Source organism: Penicillium roqueforti (assembly GCF_015533775.1).
Source record: "Penicillium roqueforti strain LCP96 04111 chromosome Unknown scaffold_19, whole genome shotgun sequence".
Classification (NCBI taxonomy): domain Eukaryota; kingdom Fungi; phylum Ascomycota; class Eurotiomycetes; order Eurotiales; family Aspergillaceae; genus Penicillium; species Penicillium roqueforti.
In genome coordinates this window covers 45356-58888 of record NW_024067583.1, presented here as the reverse complement: position 1 = coordinate 58888, position 13533 = coordinate 45356, and the positions used below count along the sequence as shown (strand labels likewise).

At 50.5% G+C, this 13533-nt stretch overlaps 7 protein-coding genes across 7 annotated transcripts; 3 read left to right on the top strand and 4 right to left on the bottom strand.

Moving 5' to 3' along the window:
• Positions 1-990: 990 nt before the first annotated feature.
• LCP9604111_6799 (DUF2406 domain-containing protein) lies at positions 991-2269 on the top strand (the record flags this gene model as incomplete). The annotated part of the gene is made up of 5 exons (XM_039074759.1): positions 991-1174; positions 1277-1354; positions 1416-1538; positions 1589-1639; positions 1695-2269. 5 exons carry the CDS (start codon positions 991-993, stop codon positions 2267-2269), a joined length of 1011 nt encoding a protein of 336 aa, XP_038927100.1.
• A 433-nt stretch (positions 2270-2702) lies between these two features.
• Positions 2703-3465, bottom strand: LCP9604111_6798 (DUF3602 domain-containing protein; the record flags this gene model as incomplete). Its single annotated transcript, XM_039074758.1, has 5 exons — positions 2703-2813; positions 2962-3084; positions 3185-3254; positions 3311-3341; positions 3399-3465. The coding sequence occupies 5 exons, from the start codon at positions 3463-3465 to the stop codon at positions 2703-2705; spliced, it is 402 nt and encodes a 133-aa protein (XP_038927099.1).
• A 620-nt stretch (positions 3466-4085) lies between these two features.
• On the bottom strand, positions 4086-5471 carry LCP9604111_6797 (putative mitochondrial phosphate carrier protein; the record flags this gene model as incomplete). The annotated part of the gene is made up of 6 exons (XM_039074757.1): positions 4086-4155; positions 4211-4230; positions 4283-4628; positions 4685-4938; positions 4997-5161; positions 5214-5471. 6 exons carry the CDS (start codon positions 5469-5471, stop codon positions 4086-4088), a joined length of 1113 nt encoding a protein of 370 aa, XP_038927098.1.
• A 937-nt stretch (positions 5472-6408) lies between these two features.
• LCP9604111_6796 (putative cystathionine beta-synthase (beta-thionase)) lies at positions 6409-6993 on the top strand (the record flags this gene model as incomplete). The annotated part of the gene is made up of 2 exons (XM_039074756.1): positions 6409-6510; positions 6559-6993. The coding sequence occupies 2 exons, from the start codon at positions 6409-6411 to the stop codon at positions 6991-6993; spliced, it is 537 nt and encodes a 178-aa protein (XP_038927097.1).
• Positions 6994-7348: 355 nt separating this feature from the next.
• Positions 7349-7799, bottom strand: LCP9604111_6795 (vacuolar ATPase assembly integral membrane protein VMA21; the record flags this gene model as incomplete). The annotated part of the gene is made up of 3 exons (XM_039074755.1): positions 7349-7485; positions 7545-7636; positions 7705-7799. The coding sequence occupies 3 exons, from the start codon at positions 7797-7799 to the stop codon at positions 7349-7351; spliced, it is 324 nt and encodes a 107-aa protein (XP_038927096.1).
• Positions 7800-8235: 436 nt separating this feature from the next.
• Positions 8236-11610, top strand: LCP9604111_6794 (DEAD/DEAH box helicase; the record flags this gene model as incomplete). Its single annotated transcript, XM_039074754.1, has 1 exon — positions 8236-11610. The coding sequence occupies one exon, from the start codon at positions 8236-8238 to the stop codon at positions 11608-11610; it is 3375 nt and encodes a 1124-aa protein (XP_038927095.1).
• Positions 11611-12044: 434 nt separating this feature from the next.
• On the bottom strand, positions 12045-13421 carry LCP9604111_6793 (tRNA-dihydrouridine(20) synthase (NAD(+)); the record flags this gene model as incomplete). The annotated part of the gene is made up of 1 exon (XM_039074753.1): positions 12045-13421. One exon carries the CDS (start codon positions 13419-13421, stop codon positions 12045-12047), a length of 1377 nt encoding a protein of 458 aa, XP_038927094.1.
• Between the last annotated feature and the right edge of the window lie 112 nt (positions 13422-13533).

The following is a 13533-nucleotide window of genomic DNA, read 5'->3' as shown; positions in this document are numbered from 1 at the left end:
TGTAGGCATTCATTAGCATTCGCTCAAATCTAAGGTTTGCACAACGGAGGGTGTTCATAAGGAATGCATACAAGGACAGCATACTGCATTCTAAGAGCAGACCAATTGGAATAGCCCGGATGTACCACGCGGTATGAGTTTCTAGAAAGGCTGGAGAAAGGGAAGAAGAGAATAAAGGGAATGAAAGCCAAAGAGAAAGTCAAATACAAAAGGTGAGACTTTTTATGAAGGTCTTGGGCTGGTCTTGGTATGGAGGAAGCCTAAGTATGTATTTTATGGAGTCTGGGGATTATATTGGAGTGTTGCACGTATTATATTATGTCTTGGATCATAGTCAATAGGATGTGTATGTTGTATAAGACAGCTAATAAGTACTATGTATGCCACTATCATATAGCCAACTCAGTCTTCTCAGTATTCTAGATCTACCCACTGAATAAACTAAAATAAAACCGCAATAACCTGCTTATGCATAAAAAAACGAAAACCCACTCGAAAAGTACCAGTAGACCTTGGGATTGCGTGGTCCACCGATAAAAACCGTCCATTTCCCTTTCGCCTCTTTGGAAAACTTTGGAAATATCTTCGCTTTTTTTTCTCTGCAATTCTACAGTTTCACTCTACTCTCGCTGCTTCTCTGTCCCCTGTACTCTTGAACTCGTGTAATTCATTTGCTCCACTCTTTTGACAGTTCACACCCCATATCACTTGGGCTACTAGAATCACTAAGACCACCGAAATCATCACAAACACCGAAATCACCAATCACCGCAATCACACGCACAATCCAATCTCCCAGTCTGCTCCTTCACCACTCATCCCATCGTGTCGATCGTTTCAGCTAGTGACCAGCCTCACCGTCATTCAATCTACAGCTGAATCGTGATATTCTTGGCAGTTCCCACGCTCCACTCTCGGTGGTAGATCACAACCGTTTCAGACATTCCTTGAATCGCGGACGCTAAGAAAGACCGAACTGCCCCTAATAAAATGGACTCCCCCCAATCTCCCACTCCCCAGAGGAGTCGTGGGTTCAGTGTGAAATCCGACAAGTCAGACAAGTCCGGATCAACAAGCCATAAACGTGGTCCCTCGGAGTCTTCAGAAGAGAAATCTCGTCGCAATCTACATACCAAAGCAGATCCACTTATCGCCATGAACGAGCTTCAGCCTAGTATGTTTACCACCTTGTTGGCCCGGTCGCATTTCCTCGCACCTCGCACCTCGCACCTCGCATTTCCCATGTCCCATTTTACTTCAACTGACACCACAATAGTGGCCGTGGCCTTGCAAAAGTCCAATCTGGGCTCACTGCGCGAGCTTGAATTCAAGGATCAATATGGCAATGTTATCAGTCCGTATCACTGGCAATCTTTCCTCCCTGGGACTGTCTCCTAACTCCTTACTTCGTTCAGCCGATCCCGACCTGTCAAATCCCACTCGGCCGCGTCTGGAACGCCCCTTGGATACCATTCGATCGTTTGAGGCTGCTATCTACGGCACAAGTATCAATAACCGTGCGTCATATGCTAGAACAGGTATTGGCACTGTGGAAAGTCACAATGAATGTAGGCTGATTATTCGATAGAGGATGCGTCACAAATGGGCGACTTCAGCCGACGGACCAGCTACTACGGAAGTATGCTATCTCTCCCATCTTCAATCCCATCTTCGATCCCTTCTAACCTTCCCAGGTCCAAATGGTCCATCCAACAGCTACTACGGCCAATCGCGACCAGACAGCATCGTGAACGCGTACCAAAACACGCCTCTCTCACCCGAGGGTTCTGTCCCCTATAACCAGGGATATAATCAGAACGGATATAGCCAAAACGGCAGAAGACGTCCCTCGCACCATCCCCGCGGGTCACCCTCGTCGCCCATCAGCCCCTCCGAGGGCTACCCCAACATCGCCGGCTCGCAATACGGCTACCAACGGTCGCGCGACAACATCGCGGCCATGTCGAACAATTCCGGCACCACAGACTACGGCCAGTCCACCGACCCCAGCTCGATCAACAGCTCCAACGACCAATTGCAGCAGCAGGCTCTGCAGCAACAGCGTCTGGACGAGCGGTCCCAAGCCGAGTACGGGTTCAACGGGTTCAACTCCAAGGCACCCCCTGTCCAGCCCATCCGCGACCCGACCATGGGCGGACCCGTTGGAGGTGTCCCGATCTCCACCACACAATCGACTGTCAGCAAGAAGGGTGAGAAAGCGGATAAAAGAAAGAGCTGGTTCAAACGCCGGTTCAGCAAGGATAAATAAAGAATGTCCATGTGAGATTGATATATCTGGACACTTCATTTTCTTTTCTCCTTTTGTTTGGGAATCTGCAGACTGGCGTTTCTATTTGTTTATGGATGTGGGTTGTGTTTATTACTTCTTTTTTTTGCTTCTTCACTTCTTTCATCGCATGCTCTAATGAGGTTATGATGCATGGACACATGGGACACGTCATGGATTTGGCACTTATTTTGTTTCTTTGATTATTTTGTTTTCGTTTTTAATTTCTTATTCATATTGATCTGTATCTACTCCACATAGCTATCTCCCATGATATCCGTCAATCTTACTGTTCGAGATTGGTATCTACATATAACATGGTAGAGAAAGAGTAAATCCGGAATGAACCCGGAAATTAATTGATACCGCGAGAATTGGGAATCACAAAAGAAGCACAAGATGAAAAGGCCCTACCCTACTTCCGTCCTAGCAACTTATTCTTCAACTTATCCGCCAATCCCTCATTGGCAACCTTCTTCTTGCCCTTCGTCGCATCCTCGGAATGAACATTTCCCTGTCCACCACGCTACGAAAAAGTCAGCCTGAAATCCAAAAGCAGGAAGGGAAAAAAAGAAAGTAAAAACAACCGCATTCGGAAAGGGAAACCATAAGCCCGGGATAATCAATCATAAATCAAATCAAACGCAAAGCAAAGCAAACAACTCTCTGCTTACCCCGATATGGAAAGTTTCGTCTGTGGAGTGGCGGACCGCAAGCTCGGGGATCATCTCGGTGTCGTGGGGAACCTTGGACGTGGGGCGCATCATCGGGGAGCCGATATTTCCAGCGCCGCCTCGCTGGAGTTGTATCAGTATGGACATCGCTAAAAGATGGATTTGGGTGTTCAAAGTATAGATGTAGGTAGGTAGGTAGGAAGGTAGGTAGGTAAGTACTCACGCCGGCAGAGTAAGCGCCATCACCTTGGTCGCCGTAGTTTCCTTCGCGGACGATCTCGCCATCGACGTATCTATTCGATATTTAGTATTTGTCGCTTGTTGCGACTGCGACTGCGATGGGACATACTCAGTGTTATCCTTGCCGATGTTGCCTTGACCTAATATTCGAGCTTGTTAGTTGGTGGGCGCGATGACGCATAGACTTGGGTGCTTGCCTCCTCGGCCGTGAGAGACGATCGGTGCGTCGGATGTGGATGCCTCGGCCTCTGTCTTATCGGGCATCTTGTCTAGTTTCTGTCAGAGATAGATGTTCAGGTTCGTAGATGTGTCGTTGCAAGTAGAGGCGGGGTGGTAGATGCGAAAGGAAGAATGGTGGGGCAGGGAAGATATTTATCGATGGGGCGATACATGCAGGTACAGATGCGATGGCGGGGAAATCCACGTGAACTTACTGTTTCTTAAGTCGTACGGGGAATGTAGAGAAGTGGATTTCGGGGGGATCTAGATCTTTTTAAGTATAATCCACCTGGATGGTAGCTATCGGATAGATAATACAGGGATTCGCAGCCAATAGAGGTGGTTCGTCGTGAAATGAGCCAAACGGTTCCCGAGGTCCCCTATTTCGCTTGTCTAGTTATCTAAGTTGGATGTCATTCGGATGTTATTCAACGACATTGACATTTTATATTCGACAACTGCAGGGACGATAAGATATCGGCCTCCGATTGGTAGAGGCGGCCACTGACAAACTGTAATTGGCCGATAGCGAGCTTGGCGGTTACTTTATATTACGATGATAACTAGAGAGAGTATGTATTACTTGATAGAATATCGCAGTAGCCGCCGAGATGGTAAAGGATAAAGGAGCTGTGCATACCACTACCCGAATCAAACCAGACACCTTACTTCTTTTTGTCTTCACTTGAGCCACCGGTGGTAGGAAGTCCCATGAAAATCTTGAATGAATCGTAGCTGTAGAATCAGGGTCAGTATATATCCACACAAACGAAAGAAAGCGAGACCATACATCATCCATTGGAGTCCGGTCTATACGAATAAATTAGCACCAGCTTGACCACATTGAACATGAACAACTCACCAAAGTACCAATCATTACAATACGAACAGGCAGTCCGTTCCACAATCCCCGGAAGCCAATATCACCATAGATACGGCTCATAGCAGCGCCGAATGCCTCACCCGCCAGTCGATTCGCGTTCAACTTGCTGACCATGACATCCGCAGGGTGCGATACCGCAGCACACAGAATACCAGCGAGGTAACCGCCGGTGAATGCAACGGCAGTCTGTGCACCCTTGTTGTAGTCGGACTTCTGGCCTGGCAGATTGTGATAGATCATCTCAACGATCGTCTCGAAGGAAGCAAACTTCATCATCGTGTAGGGGACTTGACGGCCCCACAGCGGGTAAAGACCTTTGTACAGACTGGTAGGGTCAGTATATAGATTCGATCCAGAACAAAAGGATATATGTCAACTCACCCAGCAACGCCCTCCTTGGCAACAACACTCGAGATACCACTGAAAGTACCTGTAATCTCAGGCGGAATGGTAGTCTGACCACGCACCTTGACAGACTCGAACGGACACAGCGCTAGATCTGCGATGAACTCTGCCGAGGCACTGGCTGTCAGGTAGATGGCAGTCTTAAACCGGTTCGCGTTCTCCTGGCCGACCAGGTCGCTGTAGAACACCTTGAAGTACTCGTATCCTCCATACTTGAAAGCTCCTTGGGCCTGTATACCATCAGTATAGATAATTAAGGTAAAAGATCCACAGGTTACCCAGGCTTACACTGTAGCCGAAGAACGTAGGGCTCCAGCCCGTAAAGACACCGCGAATACCTTCAGCCGCACGTATAGTGTGGAACGCTTGTAGGTTGCTCTTATAGAGCTTGGGATCGACCTGGCGGCGACATTTAATCAGGTCGAGGGGTGTCACGGCAGTGTGGGTAAGGCCCTGATATGCGTGAGTATCTGGCGATCATAATTCAGACAGAGAAGCTACTGACACATGCCATCATTCCACCAAATGTGCACGCTACATAGTACTTCAGAGAGCCAGGCTGGATCTTGCCGGTCTTCTGCTGAGCCTTCTGGCTTGCGACATTGAATTCCCGGCTCGCCTCGTTGGCAATGCCGTCGGCCTTGGTCTTCACGTCGTCGAGTGCACTCCAAGCTGTAAACGGTCTATTTTTCGCGGACTTCGCATCGCTCACGGCACCCAGAGGATGCTGGGCGGCGAAAGCGTTGATCCAGTCCGGAAGCATGGTGTACTTCGGGTAGTGGGTATAAGTGGAGTCGGCTTGATATCCGGTGATCTCCACCAAAGGGTGGGTTTTGAGTGTACTGATGTGTTTCTTCCTGTTGAATCTGTATGAGATTTTGAATATAATTGAGATGAGGTGGGAAATCAAGATCCCAAGACAATGACGTGCGGAGGTTGTAAGTGGCGCTAGCGGGGTACAAGGATACGGGGTACTCCGGACTTGTGAGGAGTATGACTTCAGTCTTGATATGTACTCTGGGGAAATTAATTCTTACGCTTTAAATAACAGCTATCTGAGGTTGAATGTACTTATAGCTATCTCCGTGTAGTCTGTGCCTTTTGACATGCTACAACATGTATACATGCCATGCCCCTGGCCAGGATTACAATCCTAGGCCAAGAGAGAACCCCGTTTGTATATATACTTATGGGAATATATTCCGCAAAGTAGATTCTATCATTCTAGATCGGGGCATCTATTATAACATTTCCTGATGCTATGTTTAATTGCCTATGGTCTGGACATACTTCATATATAGTGGGTGATGTTATACCGACCAGAGGCCGTCTTTAGTCCGTAATTTCCTACTTTTCTTTATGCCCTTCTGATCATCGAAGTACACTCTAGGGCTAACTTTGCAATTAAAAGCAAGCAGAGAGAAAATAGAAATATAGATCTGATAGCCTCCGTGGCCGCAAGCGTCTTCCGTAGTGGAGTTAATGCCAAGCTTGACATCAAAAAGTCATCCCCAAGGTTGCAAGCTCTTGACCTGCACGATTTAGGTATACCTACTGAGAACCCTGACTTGACTTCTCAATATTTACACCTGGACAATTATTCTCCACTTTCCAGCTACCTGTACTTCTTCTTAACAACCCTCCAACTCTCCAACTTATCCACTGCCCCTCACCAACCCCTCATCCCGATCAAACTCAAAATGGCTTCATACTCGACCGCCAGCGAGGCCTTCACTCGCGAGAAGCAAACCCCCTCCGACACAAATACATCTACAGCAGCCTGGGCCGACAAGTACCGCGGTGTCCGTCTCCCCCAATCCAACCATCTGGCCCAAACTAACAAAAAACAGGCAACAATCGAAGACCTCGACCCTCCCGCGGCGCTCTCAATCTCCTCCGAAGACCCAATCTCCACAGCCCTAATGGCCGCCTACGAGCGCGACTACACGCACCTCACCGTTATCTCCCCGACAAAGCGCTCCCTGCTAGGCTACCTCAGCATCCCACGGCTACGTGAGCTACTGCAGAGCGGCACCGTGAAAGAAAGCGACCCCGTCTCCGCGGCAATGCAGCGGTTCAACCGCAAACGCGGTCTCTACCAGGTCATCACGATGAACACGCCGCTCGAGGAGCTCGAGAACTTCTTCGAGAGCGAGACGGGGCCGAATGGCGAGAAGCGCGAGAAGCAGCAGTTTGCTGTGGTCACTGATGAGGCGCGCAAGTTTGTGCTGGGTGTTGCTACCAAGGCGGACTTGGAGGAGTTTGTCAAGCGCAGACCTACCTAAGCGGATGTGGAGCCGAGAATGGGAATATGTGGGAGTGATTTCTGTTGCAATGCATATCGGCGTATCTGTCTATACTGGAGCATGGGTCGAGGTCTTTCTCGTCTCTAGATGCGGTTCTTTCAACATGAACAGCGCTTTTTAATGGCTTGACATCGAAGTATGGGGCTTGGTATCTTGGGATATCCGGGATATATAACAGTAAAATGAATAGCTCAGTCAATGTATAGTTTTACAATTGAGTCCTTAGATGGCCGAAGTTGTTCCATCCCAATTATACATAACAGAAACCCCAACCACCTGAACAATGCCGTAACGCCGAAAAGTAATGATTTTCTTCAGATCCGGTTTATCCAACCTACTGGGCTTTCTTTGAATCTGGCTTGCTGGCTGCTTGTCTATCCTCCTGGTCTTCCGTCCAGGCGACATAGATATATGCGAACAGGACCGCGTTGGCGGTAACGGCGGCGGTGATTCCAGCAAGTGTCGAGCTCCCTGAATAACATCGATTCAATCAGCATATGCCATTGCAAGTCGGAAGCAGAAATACTCACCACTGAAGATTGAATTCACAGTCAAGAAATACATGCCAATAGGGCCAACGATCATGGCAGCTGTAAAGCCGAGGAGCTTGTAGATCACATCTCTAAATACCAGAGCTAATAAGAATATGTCTTCAAGAATCAATCTAAGCTTCTAAGGTCATTATCTTACGCAGGAACAGCTGGGGCCACGTCGGAAGTGCCTTGCGGTTCAGGCTTCGCCGCAACATCGGCGTAGGACTGGTTGTCGGGGCGTCGGGAAGACATCCTTGTTTCTTGAGAGCAACAATATCCAAGTGAGTCAAAGGCAAGGATGAAAAAGGGAAGGTCAGAGAGACAAAGGAGCTGAAGCTATCGCAAGTGCGGAGAGAAGGTTAGTGCCCGCCGTCATATGGCATTTGATTGGTGGGTTGAGGTATATGCCATGTGACTCCTTATTGTCTCATTGTCTCATTCCGATTCTGTTCCCTGCGGTTCATTGTTCATTCAAGTTGAGAACTGAGCCTGATTTAGTCGTCTCTATGTGGCTTAACTGCTCAAGATGTCTCACCTCTTTGTTCTCATTCACAGCTTAATTGACGGCTCTCACACGTGATTGGGCGCGTCCGGTGGCGCGTGTCCGCTTTGGCAGAAAAAACGTTCCTGAATAGCGCTGAACAATTAGATGAGTCGATGATTCAATGACATTGTTGTATTGAGAGCAATGGAAGAAGCTATCAATAGTACCCCCCCTCGAGATATAAAAACCATCCCGAGTACCCCTCCCGGCGAAGACTACGAAACTATCGCAACTCTCCCAGCGACAACTCCATCGCAAAGATTGACCCAACCAACACAACTACTTGAACATCCCTACTCAAGACATAACAATACTGTCATTCAAGTTGCTGCATCTTCACCGCTAGGCCCTGCCTTTTCTCCTCCCCGCCGAGTCCAAGGCGGTCTACTCTCATCCTTGATCGCTCCTTCTGGGACGCAATTTCGCCCTCCTGCCTCTGGTCCTACCAAACGAACACCGCGGTTTGATCTCGACGACGGCCCAACATATCGAGGTGGCTCTTCAGACGAAGAGTGTCATCTACAAAGTCCCGACATAAAACCGTCCATGTTTGCGAAGCCCCCTCGGGATTCTGAAAAAGAAAAGATCATGGAGTCGCCCGTGCGCCCTGATGCTGGGTCAATGGATCGATTCCGAGAAATTACTGCCTCTGCCATGTACGATCCAAAAAACGCTGGAACCGCCACCAAGCGGACTGCAGATCAGATGAGTCCGCCGGCACCCAAGGGAGTTGCCACGAAGAAAGCCCGCCAGGATGCGCCCTCTCGCGCGCCACCTTCAGGAGTTCCAGACATCCCCCTTCACGAAATCAACGACTTCAGACTCCGTGTTAAAGTTGAGCGTATTCTCAAAGTTATGCCGCATATGACTGTTCTAGCCTGTATGGATGCGATGTTGAAAGCAAAGGGAAACTACGACGGCGCGCTCCAGATCCTTGCCAAAATGGATTCTGAAAATGGTCCTGTGGTGATTGCATCCTCCGATGATGAATTGAGTGCCTCTCCCGCTACAGGCCCCGTTCCCATGGCCAAGCAGAACATCAAAGCCCGTGGCACCATCCAGGACAAGTGGGCAGCAATGAAGCAGCCCAAGGGTCAGGAATCCGATGACGAAGGAAAGCCTCGTCGCCGACTCGTTCGTGGACCCAAGTCTGATGGTTCCCGTGCTATTTCTCCTTCCCGTGCTATCACAATCAAGGATGACAGTCCCCCGAAAAAGAAGTTGGGACGCCTTCAGAAGGGCCGCAAAGCTCCTTCCCCCGACCGATCCGAGTCCCCCGAGGCTATGATGAGTGATTCGGATGATTCAAACGTTCAGGTCCAAGAATCCACCGCTGGCGGTTTGGATTCCAAGGTCCTGAAATTCTTCAACACATGTCGTGTTCAGGATCTCGCTGATATCGCCTCTATCCCCGAAGCAACCGCAGAAATCATCATTTCGAACCGTCCATACGAGACTCTCGATGAAGTTCGTGTTGTCTCTGCTCCAGTCGCACAAACCGTGAAGCCCAAGGGCAAGAGAGGAGGCAAGGCCCCTAAGCCCATCGGAGACAAGATTGTCGACAAGTGTATTGATATGTGGACTGGATATCTGGCCATTGACGCTCTTGTTGGCGAGGTTGAGGAGCTCGGCAAACCAGTCGCCGAAGAGATGAAGAAATGGGGTGTCGACACCTTCGGGAAAAAGGGCGACTTGGAAATTACCAACCTTGCTCCTGCCAAATCAGAACATGACTCTGGTATTGCAACTCCTACAACTGAACGTCAATCCTCCGAAAGTGACGAAGAAAGCGGCAAACTGGTCGTTTCAAAGCGCAAATCTCGTTTTATCTCACAGCCTTCTATCATGGCCGACGACCTGGTGATGAAGGATTACCAAGTGGTGGGGGTCAACTGGCTGGCATTGTTGTTTGAAAAGAACCTCAGCTGCATCCTGGCTGATGACATGGGCCTGGGTAAGACCTGCCAGGTCATTGGATTCCTCGCGCATCTGTATGAGAAGGGCATTAAGGGCCCTCACCTGATTGTTGTTCCATCTTCCACCATTGAGAATTGGCTTCGCGAGTTCCAGAAATTCTGTCCGGTCTTGAACGTCATGCCTTACTACGCCGGTCTCAATGAGCGTGCTCTCATCCGCGAGGAGATCGAGGAACGACGTGACGAGATCAACGTTGTGATCACTACCTACACCATTGCCAAGGCAAAGCTTGATGCTAAGTTCTTACGTGATATGGATTTCACTGTCTGTGTCTACGATGAAGGTCACATGCTGAAGAACCATCAATCTCAGCTGTACGAAAAGTTGATTCGAATTCGGGCACGTTTCCGTCTGCTTCTCACTGGTACTCCTCTCCAGAATAACTTGCAGGAGCTGGCATCTCTTCTCGGCTTTATTCTTCCCTCGGTCTTCCGCGAGCACAAGGATGACCTTCATGCAGTCTTTTCCAACAAGGCCAAGACCACCGACGAGTCCCACGCTACTCTCCTATCCCAGCAGCGCATTGAGCGCGCAAAGTCCATGATGAAGCCCTTTATCCTCCGACGAAAGAAGCACCAGGTCATTGATCTTCCAGCCAAGCACTCCCATGTTGGTTGGTGCCAAATGAAACCTTCTCAGGTCAAGATTTACGATCACGAAAAGGCAGAAGTGCGCCAGCTCGTGGCAGACCGTCTTGCTGGAAAGAAGACTGGGTCGAAGTCCGCCAACATTCTCATGAAGCTGCGCCAGGCCGCTATTCACCCCCTTCTTGCTCGTCGTCACTACACCAACGAGATTCTACAGAAGATGGCCAAGGCCTGCCTGAAGGAAGACAAGTGGTCGCTATCCGACCCTAACATCATCTACGAGGAGCTCATGCCATACAACGACTTCGAGTGCCACCACATGTGTGTGGAGAACCCCAATTCCCTCGGCAAGTTCAAGCTCAAGAACGATGAATGGATGGACTCCGGTAAGGTGGAGCACCTCAAAGAGCTTCTCACCCGTTTCATCGCCAATGGCGATCGCACCCTCATCTTCTCTCAATTCACGATGGTGATGGACATCCTCGAGCACGTCCTGGAAACCCTGAAAATCGAGTTCGTCCGCCTGGATGGCCGCACCAACGTGGAGGACCGCCAGTCCATCCTCGACGCCTTCCACGAGCGCACCGAGATCCCCGTCTTCCTCCTGTCCACCAAGGCTGGTGGTGCCGGTATCAACTTGGCCTGTGCCAACCGCGTGGTCATCTTCGATTCTTCCTTCAACCCACAGGAAGATGTGCAGGCTGAGAACCGTGCGCACCGCGTGGGCCAGACCCGCGAGGTCGAGATCTACCGTCTGGTGACCAAGAGCACCATCGAGGAGCAGATCCACGCACTGGGCCAGACCAAGCTGGCACTTGACCAGGCCGTGGCTGGAGATGACGAGGCCGGGGCCAAGAAGAGTGAGGAGGTCGGCATGAAGGCCGTCGAGGAAATGATGATTGCCGAGCTGGAGGCGGAGGCAGCGGCGGAAGCAGCGGCAGCTGCAGAGAAGTGAGCGAGCGCAAAGAGAAGAGAAAACAAGAAAATCAAAAACAAAAAAAAAACAAAAAAAGGGTACACTGGAGTTTCTATTGTGAGTATCTGCATGGCGATGCAGAGAATGCATAATACTGGTGTTTGGGGGGGATCATTTGTTAGATTAGAGGATCGAATCCAACTACCATTGATTTAGTACACGATGTTATAAGCTCTGTTAAGCGTAGAGTGATATGTATTGTAATAAGGACTAGATAGTCATCAAGGAGCATGGTGTATATAAGTGGGGAATAATCTATAGAGAGAACAGATGAAAGCAATCATAAACACCTCAGAATGCAGATAAAAGCAAGATAAAAGGAAGAATGAACTGAGAGAAAACCGAAGGCTATGCATGGGACCGAAGACAAGATGTGAAGAGAAGTGACAATGGACAGAAAACGCAAGCATCATTTACGCCGTCACCTGAGACGGAGCCTGAGTCTGTGCAGCGGTAATAGCAGCCTCAACAGCTGGCTGCTCTGCATCAACCTGAACAACCTTAGCTGGCTGAGGAGCAGAAGACCGCCGGATAGGACCACCCGCATGAACAGCCGGCGAGGGCGTCTTAGTCCGAACAGCACCGCCGCCAGCTGCACGAGCAGCCTCCGACACCTTGGCATTCTGCACAGCCTTTGATTTAGGCTCCGCCTGGGATTCTGTATCGGGGGCAGCCTCCCATTTCTCATCGAGACCGAGTAGCTCATCAACACGCATAGCAGCAGGAAGCAAATCCTCGAATTTCAACGCGCGGCAGATATCAAGATACGTCTTTGACAGTTTCGCATCCTTGAACTCTTTGTCTTTTCCGGGAATCAGCATGTTAAGCAAGTACTTGGTATTTCCCAGCCGATTCTCCGACTCCATACAGAAGCGCATGTACTCGTAGACAACGTCCCGCCACGGCGCGACGCCGCCATCCTCGTTAGTCCGGAAACAAGAGGCGTTGGTCTCCGCGGAGGTCGCGATCATCGCACCGTCAACGCCGTACTCGGCCATCAGCGCGAGGCCCTGGTCGCGCGACGTCACGTCGCCGTTCATCACGCACGCCACACCGGCGTCGTGGCAGATCCTCGCTACCATGGGGAGTTGGTCACGGATTGCGCGTTCGCGCGGCCGCATGGGAGTCGTGCGACAGTGCACCGTCAAGCCCGTGATGCCTGTTTTGACGAGGCGCGAGACGAGGGCTTCTGTTTCTTCGGGCTTGGAGAGGATGCGGATCTTGACCGAGATGCCGATTTGGAAGGGTGTCCCGACTTCCTTGACGAGGGCCTCCAGGATCGAGACGAGCAGGTCTGGGGTGCGGAGGAGGGCGGCGCCCATGCCGCCGCTCGTGGAGAAGGGTTTCGGGCAGCCGGAGTTGACGTCGATGCCTGAGACGTCGGCGGCCACGACGCGCGCCGCCTGCACTGCTAGCTCCGGGCTGGCCGTGCCGATTTGGTAGACTAGTCGTCCCTTTTCGCGCGCCGGGTCAATGCGGTAGATGACTGATTCTTTGAGTGATTTGTTAGGGCGGCCGCCGTTGCTGGGCATGCGGGTGAATTCGATGGTGCCGTTTCGTGGGTTCACACGTCGCTCGGCGCCAATCATCGCGCGGTCGATTGTTTCCGGGCCCCAGACGAGGTCGGCGCCGTATTTCAATGCTAGGAGGCGTGAGGGTAGTTCGCCTGAGCGGACCATTGGAGCGAGGACGATTTTGTTGCGGTAGTCGACGCCGTTGGTAGGGATGGACACGCGCGGCACAACGGCCGACGCGGGGGCGGTTGTAGCTGCGGTTGCGAGAGTTGTCATTGTTTTGCGTAAAATTCTGATCATAGCATTCCCATATGCTGTGTGCGGGGAGCGGCTTTTTTTTTTCCTGGGGTGACTCGCGATGGAAAGCTCGAGTCACGTGAAGATAGTG